At 37.4% G+C, this 25,630-nt stretch overlaps 1 protein-coding gene across 3 annotated transcripts in view; it reads right to left on the bottom strand.

Moving 5' to 3' along the window:
- Positions 1-2,863: 2,863 nt before the first annotated feature.
- Positions 2,864-25,630, bottom strand: part of LOC129794292 (uncharacterized) — a 99,363-nt gene continuing 76,596 nt past the window's right edge. For all 3 annotated transcript variants that reach the window (XM_055835079.1, XM_055835080.1, XM_055835081.1), the window contains 4 exons: positions 18,409-18,593; positions 6,373-6,592; positions 5,318-5,410; positions 2,864-3,528 (listed from right to left, as the gene is read on the bottom strand). In XM_055835079.1, the coding sequence (XP_055691054.1) occupies positions 3,081-3,528; positions 5,318-5,410; positions 6,373-6,592; positions 18,409-18,593 (946 nt within the window). In that variant the 3' untranslated portion in view covers positions 2,864-3,080. The remainder of the gene's footprint in view (positions 3,529-5,317; positions 5,411-6,372; positions 6,593-18,408; positions 18,594-25,630) is intronic.

Here is a 25,630-nt window from a genome sequence, read left to right as displayed (position 1 = left end):
AGATCTTTTGCACTTTGGACAATTCCAATTGCTTCCAGACGCGGCACTTTTCGCGAATTTGGGATCAACGCGAACACAGTGGGGATGATACGTTTTGTGGCATTTAGCACAGTTTATACAAATAATTGCCTTGCCCTTTCTATCGAAAAACTCTCTCCCGCACTCGCCGCACACATCCGTATTGTCTGGCATTCTGACTGATACTGAAAATTGGTGTAACGGTCATGCTGCGGAAAATGTTTTAGAGCATAAACAACAAAAAACATAATTAGAAGCATGTAAATGTGCAAAACAATAAAGAATATTCGAGAAATATTGCCATTTATCACGTTTTGGGAAGTGAGGGGAATGTGGGGAACAGTAAAAAAAAAATTGCAGTTTCTTGGCAAATTTCTCTAGAAGAAATTGTGAAAAATGAGTGAAAAGTGTTTTTCCCTAATATCTCCTTCTAAGTGTTTTAGGGTAGCAAATTTGTAGTGCAGGGTACAAGAGGACTATATAAGGAATCTATAGGCACTAACCCGACAACTCCAGGTTGTATAATTTGGGAGAAAATTGGCCTTCTTTTTGGGGTCGTTCAACGACCCCACCTTCGCATTCTACGTAACCTCCAAGGCCTCCGCATTCCAAAGGTTAAAAGTATTTATTGTGAAAAAATAAATAAAATTTATTGCAAATAATTAAGGAAAATACCCAAAATAAAACAAAAAACAAGGAAAATGTTTTAGCCTACCTTCTTATTTTCTATTTAATGTTAAATTCATTCATAAATGTTAAATTCCTTAAAATAATATTAATATTGAAAATAATATTGGAATATTCCGGAAATAAATTATCATTTTTTGTCAACAAAATCGCGATATTTATCAAGAAATTTTAACATTTAAATTTATATTTCGTCAATATTCGGAATATTCATAAAGAACTCAAAATACATGCCAGATAAACGCCCCTTCAAAGGAATATCTTTATTCCACCTTCTGCTATAAGGAAAATATCCTTTGAAATAGTTCTGTGGTCTTCTGTGGGTCTTCTGGGACAAGAGAAAACTTCCACCCCATACACACACACACTCCTAGGAGGGCACTCAGTACCATTCCAACGAGAGGGAGGGTGTCGACACAGAAACCCAGAATGTACCTTACCTGATAAATTTTCTTGTCGTTGCGTTTTCCCACAAACAACTCCACTTATCGTTTTGGGATTAAAATGCAGCAGAAGAGAGCAACTTTCGCAACACACATCCGGGTACATGAAACAGTTGTCCCTCCACACTGGGAAATCCTTCCATTGCACTTTTGGTCGTTTTGGTCAATAATTAATAACTCTTTTTGGCTGTTCTACAGTTGTGAGGATTTATCGAGAGATTTTCATGCAATTTTGCAGTGTACCATGTTTAATGCCCCAAAGGACCTTAAGCGCGCACTAAATTACTTCCCACAGGAGATTTCTGAGTGAAATCTCACTGAATTAAATCCACGAAATGAGTATTTTATTTGAAAGAGTTTTTTTTTGTGGGAAGAGATTCATTTAATGCGCTTTTGCACACAAAAAAAATAAAATAAAAATTTATTCAGAAAAAATAAGAGGATTTGTAGCAGCAAAACGACTTTTTAACCCTTTTAGGCATTTTTTTGATATGAAGGTATTATTTTCAGTTTGTCTATGTCTCTTCTAATGAATTAATCAATTCTAAAAAAAAATAATTTTTCATTCTAATTTATCAAAAACGATCAATGTCAATATTTTGTTTCAAAAAATGGTGTCAATTTTTAATCTTTTGCAACTGGCAGTCCTTGCTAAACTGCTAAATAAGATATTACGTGAGTTCTAAACAGGAATGTGCCTAGAAACTTTTCCAAAGTGAGTGCTGAATTAAAAGAAAAATGACCTATGATTGGAAAAAAATGATTGAGATTTTGACAAATTAGTTTCTTTTCTAAAGATTGACGTTTATTTTTTTAAGGAATAACGTTAATTTTCTTGAGTGCAAGTGTTCGACAATTCTTTTCTAACGTTGCTTGAATTTTTTTTCTAACGCTTGACGTTTTGTTTGACGTTTAACGATTTTTTATGGTTTGACATTTCTTTTCTGTCATCGTTTCACTTTTAAAATTTGATATTTCTCATATTTCTGTTCTATCATTTGACGTTCTTTTTAACATTTTTTTTCCAACATTTTACAATTTTGTTGGAGCATTTGACGTTTCTTTTCTTATGTACAACGTTTTAATGATTTTTTTTAACATTAAAGACTTTATTTAAAGCATCTATAGAATTAGATAAAACAACGTAAATGTGGGAGAAATTTTAGAAATTTTATGGCAGAGCCCAATACACTCTACACATTGGGATACTGCGGAGTGAATACTGCTAAATACTAAAATACAGCATTGATTCATTAGAACTAATTAAAATGCAAATTAACGTCTAAAACTTTCGGGCTAATTTAGCAACTATCTATGTGTGTATTAATTCAACGTATTCAAACCAAATTCAAATTGATGAAATCATCGACGGGAAAATCGATTGTGGTGATAATTTGAAAATTATAATTGGCCACTATTTTCCTCATTGTGCACACTGTTGCCATTTCTATGGTCATTTTGGGGCTGAACAAAAAATAAATATCTATATAGAAAAAATATGTGGAAATAATGTGGAAAATTTGCACATTTTCAACGAGATAAATACGCATTGAAAGTAGTCAATTGGAATCAATCTGTGCAATGTTTGCCCATCCATGGGATATTTGGGGCTTGCCAACAAAAAATAAATTCCCCGCAGTGATATTTTGTGGGGGGGGGCAGGGGGAGGATATTAAAGTAATAAATTTGGGACGCAGAAAAGAATCCTCTCGGTGTGGCTTTCTTCAATTGATTTATTTAATTCTCTTTCAACATTATTACACAATAATCTTTTTTTTTCTATTCTTTATAATCTTCTCTTCTTTCGTTTATCAGGCACATGGTTTTAGTTGTTTTCCTCTCATATCATAGCTATGTATACATATATATCTAAGGGGGATGGGGAGCTCTTTGTATCTGAACGCTGCACAGGACTCGGGTCGTTGCTAATGTTCAGAGATGGGCGAGGATGTCCATCTCACTGGTGGAGTTCTGTACACTGGCCTCTGTGCACGTGCCTGAGATGGTCACGATGGTCACGAGGTCATTTTGACTCTGCCTACTGGAGCACCTGGAGTCCGTTGAAGTGTTGGGATCACTACCATTTTCAGCTGTGTGATTCCCCTCTGTGGCACCCTCTGGGGTCACCTGACTATTTTCACTGACTCTCTGCGGCGGCTGTTCTGTCGCCTCTGTGGCTCCCACCGCCAATTGCTGCAAATGCTGCTGCTGCTCCGGCGTAATACTGACGTCTGTGGTGGCTTCGGGAATGCGTGAGCCACCACGGCGATGTCGACTACGTGCACGATAGCTGGGCGGTAGGCTGTGCTCTGTGGTCTGAGCCGTTTGCGTTCTAGCGCCTAAGATACTAATTGCTGGACTATTGCAGCGCAATGAGGGCCTAAAAAGAAATGGAATAAATTTATCAAAAAGAATTTTTTTATAGTCGTTAAATAATATCGTTTTCTACTTGGATAAACTGAAAAACAGCCGACAAGGATTTAAGCTAAAAACGTAAGCAATGACGTCACAAATGTGTTTTTTGTCCCTTTTTTGCATGAAGAGAATTCTCTTCATGTTAATGCGTTCCTAATAATTTTAATTTTAATTTTTTCATGCAATAATTAAGATTAAAAAAAAACCCAAAAAAAATGACAACATTACATTTTTGGATTAATATTTGCCAGCAGCTTTTTCTTATTTTATTTTCTTACTCTTCTAGCAATATATCGAGGGTTGGAAAATAAAAGAAAACCAAAGGATATGTACAAATAAAGAAGTTTTATTGACCAAACAAAAAGACAAAATTGCCCCAAGAATAGATTATATTCAAACAATTTATTGATGTTACGGAGAGTGTTCCATGATTATTACATAACTTAATAAGATTTTATTAAAAAAATTCTTTTGTAATATAATTTTCAATACATTATCCCGCTTAAACATCTTAAAATCTCCTTTAAAAACAAAACTAATCAAGAAAATACCTGAAAATTTCCTTTTAGAATTGCCTCTAGAAGAAAATTAAACTTTCTTGCACGCTCTAGCCCCCAAATATATCTTTTCTTTTTACTTTTCTTTTTGCAAAAGAATTTAGGTCTCTGCAAGACTCATGTGATTGTTCTATAGAATATTGCGGTTGAATGTAAACTTTCCTCTTGCTTAAAATATTTCCCAATTTATTGCTCCTCCTCAGGGAATAGTTACCATCTTCGTGACTCAATGGGTTGGTCTAATTGTTCCATTTTACCGGTTAAAAGCAGTGGGTGAAGAAAAATCCGTACCAGCCACGGAAATTCGCTTCATTCGCTGGCAGAGAGAGAGTGGGTTGGGTATAGCTAATGACTCCATTTATATCGCTTATTAATGGTTTTGTTCTTGCTTTAAGGAGAAAAGGCCTCATCTCTTTTTTTGGGGGGAATTGTGTCAAATAAATTTCTTCAATATAATTAAAAGTGTTGCCATTTGAGCGAAGCGACAGCATTGATTCAAATTTGGGTCAAACGGTGGGTTAAAAGTGAGGAGTCAGCATCGGTATGAGTTAATTACGGAGAACGACAGAAGAATCACTGCGTGAAAAGAGAACTGGTAGCTGTTCCATGGTTATACACGGTGATGGGTAAGAACAGAGGGGTTGACTTTAGGGGGAGTTAAACCCTTTAAATTTGCGAACAAAAGCTCTCACCCCGGGGGGACAAAAGCCAAAGCTTTCGAAGAGGGGGAGTTTAAATGAGAATCTCTTATCTTTGATTGATGCAACTCAAATCCGGGCGGGTAGGGGGTGACGGCAATAGGGCAACCCCCTCCCCCCTCAAGGGATGGTTAGATGGCAAATTGTAAATTACAGTTGGTGGTTTGAACTCCATGGTTTGAGAGACATTCTCTTCTTAATTGAAATTTATAGCACGACATTCAGGGCAATATTTTGCATGAACTTTTCATTTCCCAAAACCCCCGGAGATTCCGGGGGTGAGCTCATTCTCTTGCCGGCGGGACCCTCTCGTTTTGGATTCGTTTGCACCAAAAAGTTACCCCCTTTGTGCTTTTCAATTCACACCAGAGACGGGTGGCACAAACAAAACCCTCGCGCGCATTAATCATACTTTTCGGTGTTGTGAAGAATTCTCTATGTACAAATTTCCCCCATACACACACCAACCCCAACCAAATGCACCTTTTCTGCAACTCACCTCAGGAGACTTCCGGCATCCGATCGATACGTGGGCGGTGGTGATGCACCCCGAACAACCCCTGCCTGGCGATCTCGATCGAGTAGAAGGAGCCTGCAAATGGAGGATGAGAGCATTGTTATTTATGGGGGGCCACTAAAGGACATCCCTTGCACAACAATAAACATCCGCGTGCGAGACGAAACATTTATACATGAGATGGTTGGGAAAGTCTCGGGTGCAATTGGCAAGTGATGAATTTTATGGGTTTGTTTCGGGTGTTAAAATTGAATTTCGATACATGAGAAAAATTGTTTATAGCCCGAACGTTTCAATAAATCACGTCCTCCTTCCGGGATCTGTCCCGCACGACAGAGTTAATAAAACGTTTATTTTTTTCTTTTTCAAATAAATTCAAGATTTTGATTTTATTTGTTCTCTTTCTTCGTATCACTTTGATTATTAATCTTCTTGGAATTAATTCTGAGAGAGCCGAGAGATTATATTGCTGGATTATGCAATATTAATTTGAGAGACGCATTTAATTAAGCTCAATGTCGTATTTAGCTTAGGTCTCTGTATGGAGAATATTTAGGAGGGAGAATGACCTAATTTAGACCTAATTAGATCCATCAAACACTTTTCATTGAACATTAATTATTTCTTGAAGAATAAATATTTAAATTTGACTAACTTTGTCTATTGATTTGATTTTTTACACAATAAAAATCAATTAATCTAAGGGGTATTTATCTGTAAAAATTTTGAGCAATTTCAACTGAATATTCAAAAATATTCCGAATATTTTACAAAAAAAAACTCTTTTTGTTCGCAACAATATTAAAATTTCCCTTGTAAATTTATAATCAATGGAAATTCATCAACAAATCTGTATTGTATTCAGCTCTGTGGTAGTTTTGCAAATCTTCCAAGAAATATGAAATAAATTCCCAAAATTGGCGCCCTGGTGACAAATATTCCTCTCAGCATTGGTTCAAAAAACCCCCCCTGGGTCGATTTTATGAAATATTCAAATAGCATGAGCTTTCGTTTTTTCTTGGTCCTCAAATACTTACCTGAGTCGGTACTCCTGCATGCTGGCCTGGTAGGATGGCGGTGGAGGCCTATGCTGGAATTCCGGATAGAGGAGTCCATGTGGTGCCCCTCTCCCACTACAGGGTCGTCTTCCGCACCTATCGAAGTCAGCTCCTGTACCCAAACCCAAACATGGTGGTGCCCCTGGAGCCGTCATTCGCCACGCAGCTCCACTCACAGTGACAAGGATTATGCCCACTCCTGCGAATGAAAAAAAAGTCGTGGAAGGGTGTGTTCATTAGCTTCAATTTGAGTTTTATTTCGTTGGGGAAATTTTCAAGCATCGTTTGGGGGGATAAATCATCAAGTGAATTTAATATTGAAAATTTTTCAGTCACATTAGAGATGCTTTCCCGTCCTCTGCGGCGGCGGGATGGCTTTTCGTGCAAATGGGGGTGGTTTTTATGGGGAGAAAATGGCTTTACACACACTACCCAAAAATGAGGGGCGAGGAAAAAAAAAGAGCATAGAAGCTCTACATGCACCCTTCGGGGATAATATATAGGCAAGGGAGGAGCCCAATGTAAACAGAGAAAATCCATTACCAGATTAAATTACGGAAGTGGTGATACACAGTGAGTTTTCTTTATCCAAATGTGATTCTTCACTCATAATTTTTCAAGTATGTATGCTATGTATGTGTGTGTTTTCCATGAAAATATAAGCCTCCCCACATGGGAAATTCTATGGGTATAAAAATATACTTTTGAAAGAAGATATATTGGGACACCAAAAGCACATTTTGAGAATTTGATTAATTTCCACCGCAGCTCCGCTTTTACGAAAATGTTATGTATGTGTATATATATTTGAAAATAGTATTTAAATTATTTACAAAAGACTTTCTCATCTTATGCCTTCCATCTTTCTTTTTTTATGTGTATTTTGCCGCAGTATTCCCCAGACTTTCCTCATCATTCTCAAACCATTTAGGCGGGAGGATGAGCAGAGGAGAGGATTAATGGTATTTATTCTATTTCTTCCGCCATAATCTTCTCTGCAAACGATCCCATTGAAGATGAATAAAAAGAATGCGAATGAATTCATAAAAAAAATATCATCCGTCGTCAACATTGGAGGGCACATTATTGCTAGATTGGGTGGGTGGGTGTGTGAGAGCGAGGGGAACTTTGGAGAAGACACGCAGTCACTCTGGATGATTTTCACGTCATATAGAGCCTCACTCTTGGAGCAGAATAAATTTGTGGATGCTCTTTGGAGACCACAAGTGCAGTTTCTGTGGTTACTCAGCTCATTGAGGGCTCTTGAGGATGCAATTCATGCAGTTATGTGGTCGCATTCAATTAACTCTTCATTCCAAATCCACTCAATTGACAATATGGGGCAATTTATAGCATTTTAGGTGCAATTTCATTCCAATTTGAATAACTAATAGTCCTGACAGATCTAAGATTTAAGTCGCGTATAAAACACTTTCCGTACGTCAGTGAAGCAGCTCAAGCAAAACGAAAAGAAATGTCAAAAGTCCAAAAAATGTCAAATGTCAGGAAAGAAATGTCAAAAAATGTATTAAAATAGATAATGCTTCACTTATATATAGTATATTTTATTTTTTTAAACTACACATCATAATAAATTGATTGATTGGAGGTTACTCTTTAAAAAAGTTTCTCCGTGAAATAAAAGCTCAATATCCTCGTACCTAGATTTTTTCCTCGAGTTTTTTTTTCCCATTTTTTTTCTAGGTCAACACAACCCGAATTTCCTTGAATTTTTCCTTGCAGAATAAAAGGCAAGAATAATAAATTTCTTTGTTAGTTTTGTATCAAAGGTAAAAGTTTCCAATACGGGGATTATATAAGAGTCTTTTCCATTCTCTTTAGACTCAAAGAACAAACATATTGATCTTTTTCGTAAAAGTTTTCACATGAGAAGCAGGAAAAGCCCCCATCGTGCACAATGAAAGTTTTCAAGACTTTATCGTTGTGTGTTAAATGACTCGTAATTATTGATATGAATAAATTGAATTAGATGGTGTTATTTGCCATGAAGCGATCAAGAAAAGTGATTTGGGTGCTCTGACGCAGGGAAAAATTTTCTTCTCATTCTCTCTCTCTCTCCCAATATACACAGTAAATTAAAGTCTCAATTGTGTACAACAATTTTCCTTATGTTTCCTCACGACTGTTTACAAATAAGATTAATCGACTTCTTTCAGAGGGACTCAACCAGAGTGAGTAGAACTATTTTGGGGGCGATTGATGGCAGACAAGGGAGAGAACTTTACTCATGTGGCTTCATCAATGAGAGTGCGGGATTCCTCCTTTTTGAGTGTTGAGAATGGGGATGGGGTGGCAGCCCCAAAAAACTTTTACATTCACTGCCGAATAAATCCGATTTGAGCCTACAACCCGCCCTTCACAATCCCTATACCCGTATCGTTCTCATTGGATTTTTCTTTTTCTTTTTTTTTCTTGCCACTTTTGCCCCTTAGAAAAGCATCACGTTTCTCCACTAATACATCTCACCAGCCCCTATGTAGCGTAGAGGGTTCTTTTGAGAAAATCGGGATGAGGAAATGATGAAAATTTTTATTGAATTTAGTAAATTGTAGATTCATTGGGAAACACGATTAGTGACACCAAGAGTGGGATTACGTTCACCCATCGTCAGGAATTGAGCTATATGGCTCCGCGGAATGTTACGTCTCTAAATTTTCAATTTCAAAATTGAAAATAAAGCTGTAAAAATATTTGTTTTACGAATTAACCCCAAAGATTGATTTTTATTGAATTTTTTAAATATCAACAGAAAATAGATTTTCCGTGCTTCCCGCCTTCTTAACCCCCCAACAAACTTAAAAAGCCAAATAAAGAAAAGTTTTCCAAACACAGTGCATAAAATTTTCTAATAAATTTTCCTAAATTTTTCTCTCATTTTTCTTATGATGTGTTTAGTAATAAATTAGTTATTTTTTTCACGAAAATCGTTGGATAGAGTAGTTTCTAAAACTACAAACCCATAAATCTCCCATGGAATCCCAGAGGAAAAAAAGGCCAAAAAGAAACTTTCGATATTTTCTCGTGCCGAAAACTCTCCACGATAAATCCGATAAATCAAACATTTAAGACACTTGGTTCTAAAAGTTAATCTTCCGATACATTGATGCAAGAAATAGAAAATTTACGACCAAATAGCTACTAAATAGTCTGTAGCTGAATGAAAATAAACCCGGAACCCATTCACTTTGTAAACCACATACTAATTTATCTCGTAGACTTACAAATTTATTGCTTTTTTTTCACTAAAAAAGAATAAAATTCAAAAGAAAACGGGAAAGTCCTCACACACTTGTCTGTGTCCAAAGGTACCCATAAAAAGCCATTGGGATAGGATTGTATATAGGACACAAGTAAGAAATACACGAAACCATAATCACATGAGGTTTTCCTCCATGGGTTTCCCTTCTAGATGATAAGAGGACCACGGATTTTATCATCAATCTCAATTTAACCCGCTTTTCACCTTCTTTATCGCATTTTCTTTTCCTATGTGAAACGTGTTTTTGAGTGTATATATCGCTGTGAAAGTTTTTCATTTGGGGGTTTGTGTGTGAGAATCCTTGTCACAGCTGGACAGAGGGCCTCTTTTGCTGCTTTGGATATTGCTGGAGGCAGTAAATCCCAAACTTTCCCTAATTTACCATTCAGCCAGGCCATTATCACTTTGTTTTGTTCATCAAGATAAAACACTCCCTCCGGGGGAACGTTTTTATACACAACCACCATGGAAAAACACATGATACAGAGAGGAAAAGCTCGTGTATCGATGCCACGAGTGAATAGGGGGTGTACCATATATACGAATGGACCGTGTAGCGGAGAGATTGCGAGAGGGAAAAACATAGTGCAAGAAAATTACAGTATATAGAAGAAGATAATATCTGTTTACATGATGCTCCACACACGCATTTTATCTCCTTGTGAGCATTTTCAGCACACAGAAAAAAGGACAAAAAGACCAATGGGTTTTCCTTCTCAGTGCGAGGAAATAAATTTCCCCCTTATATACATTTCAGCAGTAAAAAAAAAAGAAAAAAAGAAGGAAGCTCTCGAGATGTGCCAAGGCGGGTGCAGAAATAGCCTGAAGATGTGAAGAAGTGTTTTGACTTCTTGGTCAAATACGCGTAGAGTGTTATTTAATGCCACAGAGTCGCTTTATTATGCATAAATAAGGAATTCTGAGACGATAACTCCATAAGAAAGTGATTTTGGATGGAAATAAAACAAAAAGAAAAAGAAAAACTTCATGCCCATGCCATCCTTCTCCCCTAACGTATGAAAAGAATTTAAATTTTCATGACTTTTGCCGCAAAAAAAAGAAAGAATTTTACATCGACAATCGCATGGAAACTTATGCATAAATCAACAGGATGTGGAAGAGAGAGAGAGTGAAAAAAATTGAAGGAAAAAGATGCGTAGCCAAGCGAGGAATGACGAATTGTGCCAATTCACAGATATTTCTTTGGGTACTTTTATTCAGCAACACAGAGTCTCATGCTATGCAAGAGGCCTATAAAGAACGAAGAGATTGCTGCTGTTAACGACCCAGAACATTTGGTATTGCTTGGAAAAAAAGACGAATCTCACTGTGTAGTAGAAGGATCTGAGGATTGATTAAGGACGCTAGAAGGGCAGTTAAAGGACATTTTTTTCAGAAATAGGGATCATATTTTGAAGTTTTTTTTTAGTACTAGATCAGGTGAAAATTTTCCTTTAAAGTATTTTATTAGTTAATAAAATTTGCGTACTGGAACGATAAAATTGTGGTCTTCTAATAGTTTTTTTAAAGAATTTATAACATTTTCCATTGTCCAAGAAAGAATAATATTCAATTAAAGAAAAAGGAATATAATAAAAATTACCACTTTTTCACAGAAATACTTCAAGCTGGAGTTTCAGAGCTTACAATAATACCCCCAAACGATAAACTTTCTTCCCTACTAAACAGGTACTCCAAAAAGGATCATTCACTGTGAAGCATATTTTCAGCTGATACGATTTGTCTTGCCACTTCACGCCTCACAGAACACAAGAGCCCAATTCCTCTGCACACCCCCTTCCCGTTGAGGAAAATTCTCATGCAAATTCATGGTGAACGAGGGTTCACTCCCAACACGAAGTGCCTGTCGAAAGTGGTTAAATGATAAATAAATGTGCTTTTTCGGGGGAATAAAATTTCTTTCGTTTCTTTTTTTTTATTGCTGCAAAAAGGCAACAGGATGGCAAAGCTTTCAAGTATAGAGTGAAAGGCTATGAATTTTGTAAAGAGAAGCATCCTGGTGGGGTAATTTCAAATTGAAAGAGTATTAAGAGTTAATTAAATACAGCTCCATCATAGACCACAAGTCTTTCATTTGCTTTATCCCAACATCCGCAAAGAAGGAACTGTCGTCTTTCCGGGCAGGAACCAAAGTAATTAAATGTCCTCAAAAGTTGCTGCAGTATAAACTTCTTCAAGGGGGTGTCTGTGGCATGAGGAATTCTCTCTACACTCTCAATAAAATTCAATTAGGTATCACCGCCATTTGGTAAATCATCACTTTTTCCAACCACTTGAAAATCAATTAACATGGAATTAATCCTTAGCATTGAGATAAATAAAGTTGAATGAGTTGGAAAATGCTTTTTCAAACTGTCTTTCTCTCTCTCTTTCTCTCGTCCGCCCCCTAGAGAACTCATTAAAGCCATGCACTGATAGAGAAAGTTCTGAAGTGGATTTCGAAGCAGCAAGATTTGCTTTCTTTTTTCCTCCTTTCTTCTGCAGCACTTTATTGTAATTTTGTTTGGGGTGAAACTTTTTTCGCCGTCACGACAAAAATCTCTCCCCCGTGCTATATATACTTTCACAAGATTTCGCGAGTTGGAACGAAAAAAAACGTCTACGGGGTGTTCCACACATAAAAAAAACTCGTGAGTGACGTGCAATTTCCACAAGGAACTCGACAGGTGTGAACCCTTTTTTCTTTTTTTTTTCCTGACCTCGCAGATGCAATTCTGAACCATTCTCTCGCTCTCTTGGCACGTTGCCTGGTGCAAAATACGGAAGTGCTTTTCACAGAGAGGGTTTGTTTTTCCACCCTTGGCTCTTTTATTTTGGGCAAACATGGTATAAATCGTGCTCATGCAAATAAAGGCAGGGGTGGTGCATAAAAGCCCCGCGTGGATATCGCCAAGACCGTCTTTTATTTGCCAATTTTCAGCATATGCTGCACTTTGTGGCTTCCACGTAATTCACATTGCAGGCGGGGTGGCACACAAGTGGGAAAAATGCTAAAATTTTGCACGCGAAAGGAGCCATCCGCTTATGGGAAGTATGAGGGTACCCACAACGAAATGGATAAGAATTTTTTGGCGTGGATTTAGTACTATTGTATAATTGAGTTATTTGTTCCATTTATTCACATTTTTTTATGTTTTAGAGTTGAATTTATGATTTCATATGTAGTGCATCATATTCAAACAAAGAAATTGTGTAGGATGAATAAAGGTTTTTAGAATTATGCTCTTATCATTCTCTTTTCATTAAATTTAAATTAAATTTATTTAAATGATGACATTGTGGAAATTTTTAATCTGAAAATTAAACGCTGAATTTTCATAATTTTTTTTTGCTAAAAAGACCGTAAATAAAATCGTTTCTGAACTACAATAATGTTTAATTTTTCACTTTTTTGCTTTCAGTTTTGTTAATCTTAATAATAATAATAACATGTGTAATATTTAAATGTTTTAACGGCTGATGCATCTTTTCAAATATTTGTGATGTTTTTTAATTGTTAAAAATTTTGAATTTCCTGATATTTTAGGGGTGTTTATAGACACCTTAAAAGCACAAAATACATAGCACTATACATATAGGGAAATTATTCTTTAAGAGAATTTCAATTCTCAACTTCCGAAACTCGAAAAGTCTGAAAAATAGAATTGTGCCAGGGCAAAGACAAAAAAAAAAGAATTGTCTGATGAGCTCCTTCTTTCTACTAGGACGCTGTAGTGAAAACAATTCAATCGAGATCGGAATATAAAATGAACTTTTTAAAAGCTCTTCGGTGTTTGTGACAGTGACTGTGGTACCCAGACTACATATCCTCCAGACTACATAGCTGCTGGAGAGACTCCATTCTTGGCACCTCAGTGTCGTATCCGGGAATAATTTTTATTGACCGCTGGAAATGGAGGGGCTCTCTGTATTTGATTGCGTAACGTGACATTCTTCCATGGGATACCGGACTGGGCTATAAAATGAAATGAAAAGATGCGGAAAACGTGAAGAGAATCTCCTTTCGTGGTGGAAAAGCTTTTTCTAACTGTCTGTGTGTGTGAAAAATAAATGAAAATGATGACATTTAAATTGCTTGATTGGCCATCACAACCAAAAGCAGATGGGTGCGAGTTTATTTTCATCGCACTTCGCTCTCCCAAGCACACAAAGGAATCATCGGGATTCACATCACGAACATACGGATTTAGATGAATGTAGAGGAGTAATTAATTCCCCCAGAATGGGCAGAAGTGTACAAAATTGATTCTATCTCGCACCCATCGCCAAGCAAATATTTCACTGTTTGCCCATTTCCGTACTACTATCGGCATAATCAAGCACATATATACATGGGGGCGACCAATTTATCCTCGCGAGAGTTGCCTTTCCTTTTGTCATTTTTGGGATTTTCCAATAAAATGCCCACTTTTGCATATTTGGCACGTTTCATGCCTAACAAGTTTTTGAATTTGGCCACACAAACATTCTGTGCGGAAGGATGTTCCGGTCATAAAACATATACAATATGCTGTGTGATGCTTGTAAGTATTGAAAGAGTGGTATTGAATCGTTCATACTGAATGATTTTGCTGCAACTTCCCTTTTTTTAAAGAGCTTTATTTTCACTCATTTAAAGGAGTTTAGTCACTTTTGTATGGAAAATTTTTTATTTAAATCAATAATCAGGACAAGAATGGATCGAAAGACAGTAAGAAATCACCAAAGAAACTGGCTCAAAAAAGCAAATAATGACGTCATTATTGTAATCTGATATTTCTAACCTCGAACTTTTAAGGATAACTTTCAAAGAGAAAACGTTTTTCCGAATTTTCTTTCGACAACTTAAAGAGCTTTTGGACTTCCTTAAAAATGCAGAATTTATCTTCATACAACAGATTAGACATAGTGGCTAGAAAAATCCTCTAAGGATTAATAGGGACAAAAAACACAATAATGACGTCATTTTGTCAGTTTTCTGGCAAAGATTTGAGCATTTTCCCAACAGATCTCAGAACGATGAATTTTACCATACAAAAATTTATAAAATTCTGCTCATTTCTTTCCTTTTCCTCCCTTTCGTTGAAATTCTTTAGGAAATTCAGAGTTATTAGGTAATACAAATTAAAGCTTCCACAAGGGTCGTATTGCCCTAGTCCCTGTTCACCTTGTGTACCTATGGAGATAGTGCTAATACCTCACTCAGAGTATTTTTTATCTCAAGACCCACCACCCCCCATTTTCTTGCCAAGATCAATTTGGGAGATTATCATCTGAGTGAGGGATGCTAAGGGCCCCCCTGGGATGTATGGAATTAAATTTAAAGTTACCTAGAGAATTTGTATATAACTTTTATGTATACATAGGGATATTTAGAATATGCCTCACGCAAGTGCGAATGGTTCTATGTATAAGTATCCCTCGGCACTTACCCACACCCACACGTCGTTGAAAGTTTTCTAAAATGCGTACCATTTCGGAGCTAGGGGAGCCGAGAAGCTCCTCGAGACTGTCACACTTCAATCTTATGCCATGAGATATTTGGGGGCGAGGATGTGACCATTTGGAGAATTTAGGGATGCTTTTCTGTCACAGCATGTATGTGTAGTATCTATTTGCCCCCTGGGCTATGTGTGAGGATTGCCTGTGACTCACTGTGAGAGTGAGGGTTAAATGGATTTGCATAAATGATTGCCTCAGTCTCACTCGACCACTATAATATACCCCTCAGCCAGTATTTGGGGGTGTACTGGTGGTATGCCTAAGTGGGGCGATATTGTTGATATAAAATTATATCAGAAACTTGATATGTCGCGTGTGACGATCCTAGGGCTTTGATAGGAAATTTAGAATGATAATACTATCCTTTCCAAATGCTCCAAATTGAGCCATGAAATCCACCAACACACTGTCACCCCCACGAGAAAGATTTTCTCGAATTTTCTCAATTTCCTCGCATCACAGTGGGGAGCTTTTTTCTCCACAACTTTCTACTCTCACCATCTCCCAATGTACAATTGCCATCCCCAGCCGTATTTCCAATTCATTTCTTATGGTTCCTTTCATCCACACACCCCGCACAAGCTTCCCCACCCACGGGGGTTAATTGTTTCATGCCCCATTGTGCGGTTTTTCTTTAGAACATTCACCTCTTTTATGGCTTCCTTTACAGCAACAAAAAAAAAATCAATTTGCCTAAAGATAAGCAAGGAGAGAAATTTTCTCAAGCTCCTGAAATTGCACATATCGTGCTTTCTTCAGCCCTTGAATTGAATTCCCAATAAATTCCCAACATTCCCTTTAAAGGCGAGAGACAAAACCTATCGTTTGGCATTTACACCATCGGATTTAGTCTTGAGGGTAAGGGTGGGTATGGGGCAATCAAAATACGCGTAAAGGTTTTGTAATTTAATGGGTGCTACGCAGAAAATCAGAAATCTCTACTCATACACGGAAAATGCTTCGTTTTCCGTTCTGACAATAGGATTACCACTCTCGAGGGTTTCATTCTGCAAAACTTGAGTATATATGGCATTGGACGAGCTAAACGACATTTTCCCATCTTTCTCGCACTCGTAGAAAAAAAAACCACCTCACATTATATCCCCATGTAGCAATAAATGCCTCCCAGTGTTCAACCAGCTAGGATAGAATCTCATGACAGGATCTTCTCATTCCACGAGAGTTGGCGTGGGACGTGCAGAAGATGCTGAATCGGGAGTTCTCTCGGTATTCCCACGCCAGAGAGATAAATATGCTTCTTTACCATTTCCCAAACAACTCTTTACTGTCCTCCAAAGCAGAATAAGAAGATTACTTTTGACATTCCACTCACTGAGGCTGATTGATGCTCCAGGAAAATACATAACAACCCATACGGTAGGAGTCTGATTGTTTTCCCTCCATCTGGGAAAATACATGTAGAAATTTTCCTCTGCACACCAAAAAGGTGAAATATCCAAATGGAAAATGGACTAACTTGCCTAATCTTTGTATCTATAAATTCATAAAGTGATTTACTTAATTCAAAATATTTATGTATTTTTAATAGGAAATAACATTTTCTAGAAATTAAAAAATTATTGCAAAAACCATCCTTCTGATAAAACTTTTCTATTACACCCTCTTATTTACCCATGCCCTGAACTTTTGGTTAAAAAGAAAAAGTTATGTCTCCCCGGAAATAAAAATAAAAATAATTTACTTAATTTTCAGGATGATTTACAATTTATGTTCTGGCAATAGTATACTGTGTATATGTGCACGAGTTTACAAGAATTTCCACTTTAATCTTTCCTCAATTAGAAAGTTTTGCTATATATGAGTTGTATAGCGATGTTTGTGAATACGAGGAAAATTTGCACAGGAGATTGTTTCTCATATGTCTACCGTGGAAGTCTTTTACGACAATTTTCACAGGAAGTCTCCCATACTTCCTGCTAAGTTTTCTTGGCATTTTCAAAACGAATTGTATATAGCGCGAAAATTTGCTTGAGGGTCTCAATTACTCGATGACTTTTACTTTCTTATGTCACTTTGTATAATTGAGGTGTTATTAGATTATACCCACAGAGAGAGATACACACTGCGTGCTCTTCGCTTGACATTCAGTTCAATTGCGACGGTAAGACAGGTTTCTTTGGAAGTACTATACACACCTGATTCATTATTATGAGACTGAGGTGTGTGTGTGTGTGCCTTGTTTTTGGTGGGAAAATAAGGTGGATTCTTGGGGACAACGGAGTGATGCTGAGAGATGTGGGGAATGAGGAAATCTCACGTTGGTGCGCGCGATTTCTTCCTCAAATTCGAACATACAAATATGGGTTTGGTTTGGGTGATGCGAAGCCATAAATAATATTTTCTTTGTACCACCCCTCCCCCCCCGCGAACCACATGATTTATGGCAACTTTTGTCAGCTTCTCTCAAATTTTCCATGGTGCGCACAGTGAAACCAACAAATTTCCTTGATTGGAATTTCCATTTGTGGGGAAATTGAAACACACACGCATGAGTTTTCGGTGGGGGGATAACACAAGTCACATGAATAAAAGAGAACCCACTTTAGCTGTGAAGCTGTACAAAAACATATATACATAAGTATGTCTGCAGCACAGTAAATGTTTCCCCATGAATCATGAAGGTGGTTGTGGTGAAAAGAAAAAGAAAAGTTATAATTAAATTTTAGCAAAGCATCGCGTCTTGCCCTACATTTTTGGTGGCTGGGCCCAAACTAAAACAACCCTTGTTGACGACGAAGGAGCAGAAAATGGGGACACGGATGACGCGTCAATAAATTATGTAGCTAAAGGGAAATTGAAACACTGTCATTTCGATCAATACACTTCATATTCTCATAGCTTTAGCAGTGGTTGGGTATACCCACATTTCTCACAAGAGAGGCTTGCGTGCTTAGAATTATTGAGTGGGCTTAATTCTCAGCCGCAGCACGGGGTGACGGCACACATAATAATATCACACCAGTAAAAACACAGCGAAATTACAACCCATAATCCCAGTAAGACAATAAGAAGATTGCGAAAGTTGTTGTCACACTTTTTTCCCAGACATACACTCCATGATATACTCGTACTCCCGGCATATTTAGTTTGGTATTCCACATAGCAGATGGCCTATATGGACCATTTGAGTGGAATTGTGTGTGATTTGGTGTTTAAGTTCGGTGAAACCACATTGAGGTGGTTTGGGGCATAATTAGTGCCGAGTAACTCACCTATCATCAGGAGAGCAGCCGTCAAGTGGGAGGATGGTGGTCCGGCTAATCCTGTGGCACCAAGGGCTGCTCCTCCGATCGCACATGCTACCCCACCCAGTGCTACAACTGCTATGAGTGCTCGCAAAGGGGGTCCAGCAAACCACTGACCACAGCATCCCTTTCCCGAACGCTCAGACGGTGACCTGCAACATAAACATGAAAGAGAACCATCACTGCCACGGTATTTTACCACAATTTTCACAGCTCCCAAAAGTTTTGGCAGCTTCAGGCATTATGGATTCCAGTAATTAAGGATTTAAATGATGTGTACTCCCTCTGGGATAATTATTAAATTTTTAAGGAAAAATTTAAAGATCTTTTGATGTTTATTTTTATTAATGAAAAGGGTAAAAATCAATTTAAAAATGCTTTTAGTTTGTACGTTGAAAAATAAATTTACTTCATCTTATTTTAAAACACCATTTAAAAAAATTAAAGTAATTTGACCAGGCGCCTCCATTGCAATCTTAAGTTTTTTACACTTAAAAAGTTTAAGGACTATATTGGGTTTCAAATGATCCAAAGTTTGAAGATTTATTGTCATAAATTGTTAATTATTAAATTATTCCTTTAATGTGCTTATTGACATCATTTATGTACCGAGTTCCAAAAAAATGAATTTGCTTATATTAAAGTGACTAAACTCTTTTATTAAATGCGGACATTTCTAATTCAGATAAATACCCCTTGAAATATTCTAGGGGTGATTTTTTAATTGGATTAAACTCCAGAAGCAGTGATCCAGTAAAATTTAATAAGTTACATATTTAGAAAGAAAAAACAACATATTGAAAAAATCCTTGTCTTTGCAGAAAAAACCTACGTGGTAGAAATCGATGTATTTTCATTTCTTAGGGCAGTTTTTTTGCAACATTTTCTCATTTAGCCAAAATGGCTCCACTTGGAAATTCAACGTTCTTCCGAAGGAATAAAAAATTTCCCATAGCCATGACTTATGGATTCGATTAATTCGAATGGAACGTGCAAAAAGCCCTCATGCTCGGTGACAAGAAAAATAATTGATTGCGCAAAATATCTCGGGAATGTTGACTTCCGATTGAACAAAAATGTCCTCTGCACGTATAAATTTACACCTGACGCAAGAGGTGGGTTTTTGCTATTATTGGTATAATATTTGATCATCCATATCAATTACTCGATCCATAGAGCCTAAACATAGGTTGTATGTTTTGTTATGGAAAATGGGGTTTTGAGGATAAGGTTGGGGACACCTTGAGTGCGTGAGACAAATACCTCACCAGATGCTAATTAATTGCTGACCATTTATTGCACAATTTGCCGTGCATGAGACGTGATTTGAACTTGAGAGCTTTATTTTCATACACACAGCACAGCAGTGTGGCTTTTCCATACGCAATCAAGGTTGGATTTTCCGTGTCAAATGTAGGTCGATGGATGGTGCCCCTTTTCACTTGCTCCCACCCAATGGGATTGAGTAGAGAATCAATGTGGTGTCAACGAAAAGGAGTTAAGATATTGATTTCTCGTAAAAAACCACACCAAATTCCGGGAGTTTTCCGAGGAGAGTGTTTTGGGAGGAAAAGAGGGAAAAGTTGCAAGTTTCCATGGGAAATGATATGGGAAAGTTGCCAAATTGATTGGAAGAGATATTGCAAATTAGATAGAATATTTGTAGCTTGGCAAAACACTCTGTGGGCGTTACATTTTGCCTTTTCTTCAGTAAGGATACTACCACTGAAAATCGCACATAAAGACTAAATTCTCAGAATTTTGTGAAATTTAAAACAAATCAAATAAAATGTATGATATATTTCACAAAATAATAATGAAAACCCAACAAACTAGACAAAGAAAATTCTAATAGAGGAATTTGAGGTAAAAAGTCCAAATTTTTGGGAGAAAATTTTCCTCAGTTCCGTGAAATTATTTGAGTTTTTACCATAAATTCTTATAGCAAATTTTCCGGGTTACAACTTTGTCTCAGACGATTTTATTCTATCTTAACGGAAAAATTCATTTTTTTGCTAAGTCGTGTTTTTTTTTGAAAATCTCGTAGTCCCTCCCAATAAATAATAAATTCATTTAATATTTCAAATTAATAATAAAATTTAATAAAAAAATTATTCTCGAGCATATCTGGGTTAATTTATTTAACTGCTGCACATCTGAAGGAATTCTTAAACATGCTACAGAAGAAGTATCTCTTTATCATTTAGAAATATTCACATGGAAGTTGAAATGAAAATAAATTCACAAGGCAAGATGACAAGGCCAAAAAGGAATGACATCTTCAAGACATTTCAATTAACTTGACAATGTTTTCATTTTTTTCATCTCTTTTTCCGCTACGCTCTACTTTATTAATAAATAATTGCACTGTGTGTTCCAAAAGAGAATTGCAGCATATACGGTTGTGCAGGGAAGAGACATGACTAAATGCTATCCTCATAGAATCTTTTCACAAGGAATTCAATTTAGAATGGTGCTGCGCCCTTGATGGTGCCATGCACGGGAGGGTTTGGGAGGTAAAGATGGGAAATTCGTTACATGGATTTCGCGTGCAGAAGCTCCGTACGGCGGATGCATACAGCCGAGAAAATTATGGTACGAAATATGCAATTTAATTTCCATAAGTGCAACCATATAGTAAAAGAAGAAAATGGTGACAGTGTGAAATAGTGTGCAAGAACACGTACAAAAAAAGGTTGTTTTATGCGGAGAGTAAACATTTTGTGAACGTGGAGTGAGTCCCAAATTGGCACAATTACTATATAGTTGATTTGACAATGGAATCAATCACAAATGTGCAATTTTCAACCAACCACAATTTCCTTTTAAATTCCCTCTCACCCCCCCCCCCTTCCTCCGCCGTCGTGAAAGAAGCTCCTCGCACTACCCGCCGACAATTCAAGAATAAATTGTGCACACGGTATTTAGTGGGACAATGGAAGATTACTCTTGAGTCATCTTTTGAATCTCTTATTGCCGCCTGCACACGTTTTCCTTTTCCGCACTGTGTTACATTTTCCGTCGTCGTGGTTGCATTTTGTGCAGAGCTCAAGTGTTGCAAACACCAACTCTGTGTGAGAAAGATTCTTTAGCATGTGGAGTGTTTGCAAAAGTCAACAATGACACAAAAAAGCGGAAGATGGACACGGAAAGAATCTCCCTCCATGGTCAATTTTAGCACCTTCACATTGCGAGAACTTCTCTCCGTTGCCATACAAACATCAACGTTGACAAATGGAATTGAATTGTTGGACGGATTTCGTGTGTAGGAAGTGCAAAAAAAGCATCTCTTGCCAATCAACATACATCGTGCTGTGCACGACTAAACATTTTGCCATGTCAATGAGAAGCGGGATTGTATGATGAAATTGACTTGACAATATTTTCACAATATCACTTGGAAATATGATTCTTCATCATAAAATGAGCATCAAACCTACATTGTTGTATGAATTTGTCTCGCAATTGTGTCATGAATTCCAATTTTATTTTATATTTTGCAAATTTTCTTAACGGAGAATGCTCTTTTGACTCCATTTTTTAATCTGATCGTATTTTGTTGCTCAGTTCTAATAGATTTTCTAATTTAAAAAAAAACCATCAAATGCAAAAAAATGAAAATAAAATTAATGAATGAATCAACTTTATAGGATAAGAAAACATTCCTATTTTTCCCTAAATTACTCTGTTGAAACTAGACTGAAAATAGATAAACTATAATTAATATAAATATAATTATGATTGAGTAATGTAGACTAGAATGAAATTATTAATCAAAAAAGAGATTTTGGAAAACGAATTTTTCAAATTAAAAAAAACCTTTGCACTTTTCCCTTTCCCAAAAGAAAACTTTTTCATATTTTCCTATTTTTTTGAACATTTTTTTAAAATACTTTACTTTATATTCCTAATATTAATATTGGTTTTCTTTAACTTTTAAATCTCTGTTGGAGGAGAAGACCCTAAAAGGATTTTTCTAATTAAAATTAATTAATAAATAAATTCCAGACATTGCATGTCCTCTAATTAAATTCCTTGACGTTATACTTCAACCAAAAATAGTTTATCCTTTTCGTGTGTCCTTTATTTTCACAACAACATAAAATAATTCTTTCGCTTTCAACCTTTTTCTTTCTTCCGGAAAGTGTTTATGTATTTTTTCTCATGAATCTTTCAAATGGTCTTCCACGTCAAGTCACGCAAGATAATAACTTTCCTCCGCGTGATTATTGTTTGGGCTGTTAAAAGCACACAAATGCGGAATGACCTTCGAGAGAGAACGCAATTTTTATACGCCGACACTTAATAAAGGCGATTTATAAAACAATTACATAACAAAGAGTGCGCCACAGACCGGCAAACATTTGAGAAGAAGGTCTGCTGATTAAAACATTGAGGGTGAGTAAATGTCTGCAAAATGATATAATAACACTGATTATCCATGATATTGAACCACCCTTGTGCTGTATATGTAGATGTAGATGTGTGTGGTGTGTCCCAATGATAGAGTCAGCAGCCGATAACTGAACCCATTTAGGGTCCTTTGTATCCTAACTCCACCAGTTTTTCCGCTTCAGACCAGAAGGTTAGAAGTTTATCCACCTCGCAAATTCTCAAGGTTAGGATATTCAATTCCGCACAATCAAAAATTCCATTCCTAACTGTCGTAAGGGCTGGGCATGTGCACAAAACGTGTTCCACAGTTTCTGGAGCCAAGGCCACTGAGCACCATCTGCAAATGGGGCTTTTGACGGCACCTATCTTGTGCAAATGAGCATTGCACCAGTGGCCTGTAAGTAGTCCTATTAGTATCCTAATAGTTTTCCTAGGGTATCGGAAAATTTGTGCGGATATTTGTTCACTTGTGTCGCTAAACATCGACGAAGTTGAACTGCACACCGTCATTTGACTCCGAAATATCTTAATTTTATCCAAAAGTATATCTTGAACGCGGCTATTGGTAATCTCTTTCGAGATACCAACCACCGGCTCCGGGCCAACAAATGGGGTCGTCCTACCAATTCTGGATAGCCTATCAGCAATTTCGTTACCCAAAATTGCAGAGTGACCGGGTATCCAAAAGAGGAATATCCTGTTTTCTCCAGATAACTTGGTAAGGCATTCTCTCGCTTCCAGAACCAGCAAAGAATCACTAGTGCCTACACCTATCTTCCTAAGGACTCCCTTATTGTCCGATGCAATGCAGATATCTTTATTGCTAACTTTGTGTTCCACTAGATAGTTAAGAGCAGACACTATTGCAACTAACTCTGCAATGAATATAGTCTCAAACCGTCCCAGCGGGATGGATACTTCGACATTTCTGTCTATCCATACGAAGCCAGCTCCACTTTTATTACCATGAGATGATCCATCAGTGTATACCTTTATTTCACACTTTGAAATCATCTCTATGTGTCCTTGGTATCCTGGTTCATCGCTATCTGTGCAGAGAATTATGCGAGAGTTATTGTGCCAATCAGATGGACCTGTTGAGTCACTTATCATGGCCAACTCAGGATATTCCTGCACCCAGCTCGATAATATCCGTGAGTGTCCTGTAATTGTTCCTTTTAAATCCCAATTGCCGCTTCTTTTCAGCCTTAGCGCTCCCTTCAAAGCCTCCACTTCGATAAAAATATGAAGCGGTGGAATATCAAGGAGGATCTCTAAGGCCACAGAAGGTGTAGATCTTAGTGCTCCAGAGATGGCCAGACAAGCCTGTCTCTGTAATTTCCTCAATGCATCTATGGCGCCCTGGAGTTTCACTCTTGGCCACCATATAACAGATGCATAGCTGAGGATAGGGCGCACCATTTGTGTATACACAAATCGTGTCATCTTTGGCGATAAGCCCCAACTTTTTCCAATTATGTGCCTACACTGCCAAAAGCTGCGTAGGGTTTTCGTAATTTTCTCATCCAGGTGTTTGTTCCACCGCAGTTTCTTGTCTAGAATAACTCCCAGATACTTAACATCATTCTTCAGAGCAACAGGTTGACCGTATAACACAGGCAAGCCCACTGGTTTGAGAGAATGTTTCCTGCTAAACAGAACTAGGTTGGTTTTGCTGGGGTTAACACTCAGCCCCGAGCTATTGCACCAATTTTCCACAATTCTGAAGGCTTGCTGCATTCTATTGCAAATAGTAGAGTAGTCAATACCCGTCAGCACTATAGCAATATCATCCGCGTATCCTATCGTATAGAAATATTTCCTGTTGAGATCATTAAGGAGTTTTTCCACAGCAAGGTTCCAGAAAAGAGGAGACAGTATCCCCCCTTGAGGACAGCCACGCTTAACGAAAGCAATAATATCTTGCTTCCCAGCCGTGACTTTGACTTGCCTATTCATAAGGAGCTCAAGCATCCAGGACTTGACGGTCCCATTTATCCCTTTGCTCTCCATACCCTTGTCTATTGCAGCGTGATTAACCCTATCAAACGCGCCTTCAATATCAAGAAATGCGCCAAGGGAAAGTTCACCAAAGGATAATGATCTTTCGATTCTTCCAACCACCAAGTGGAGTGCACTTTCAACTGATCTTCCTGTCCGGTAGGCATGTTGAAACTCGCTAAGTGGTATATCCGTAAGGACTTCCTCCTTTAGATACGTCTCACATACTTTCTCCAGAGTTTTCAGGAGAAATGATGTGAGACTGATAGGTCTAAAGGATCGTGGTTCATTATAATTTGATTTACCCGGCTTAGGAATGAAGATCACTTTGGCTTGTCTCCAGACCTCGGGTATATAACCGTATGCAATGCTCGCACGAAAAATGGTTTTCAGCGTATCGCATAGTAAATTTTTAGAAAAGGATACTCTTTGGAAGAGCGCCGGAAATATTTCATCCACTCCGGCCGATTTGAAAGGTTTGAAGCTACTCATAGCCCTTCGCAGTCGCCCATCTGTGACAACCTCATCGGCAATTCTCCAGGAGTCATCTGTAGGCACAGAAATGCGCCTTTTCTCGGTATCCACCATTGTACAACCCGGGAAATGAGCCTTGACCAGGCATTCCGCTGATTCTTTTTCATCCTCGCAAAAGCTTCCATCCTCTTTTTTTAGAGCACACATAAATCTTGGACATTCACTGGAGAATATCTTTTTAATCCTAGCTGTTTCGCTAAGGGAATTGATACCCTCACAGAAGCCCTTCCAAGATTTATTTTTGGCTTTCCTGATTTCT

This window comes from Lutzomyia longipalpis, chromosome 3, assembly GCF_024334085.1.
Source record: "Lutzomyia longipalpis isolate SR_M1_2022 chromosome 3, ASM2433408v1".
Classification (NCBI taxonomy): domain Eukaryota; kingdom Metazoa; phylum Arthropoda; class Insecta; order Diptera; family Psychodidae; genus Lutzomyia; species Lutzomyia longipalpis.
This window is presented reverse-complemented; position numbering and strand designations above follow the sequence as displayed.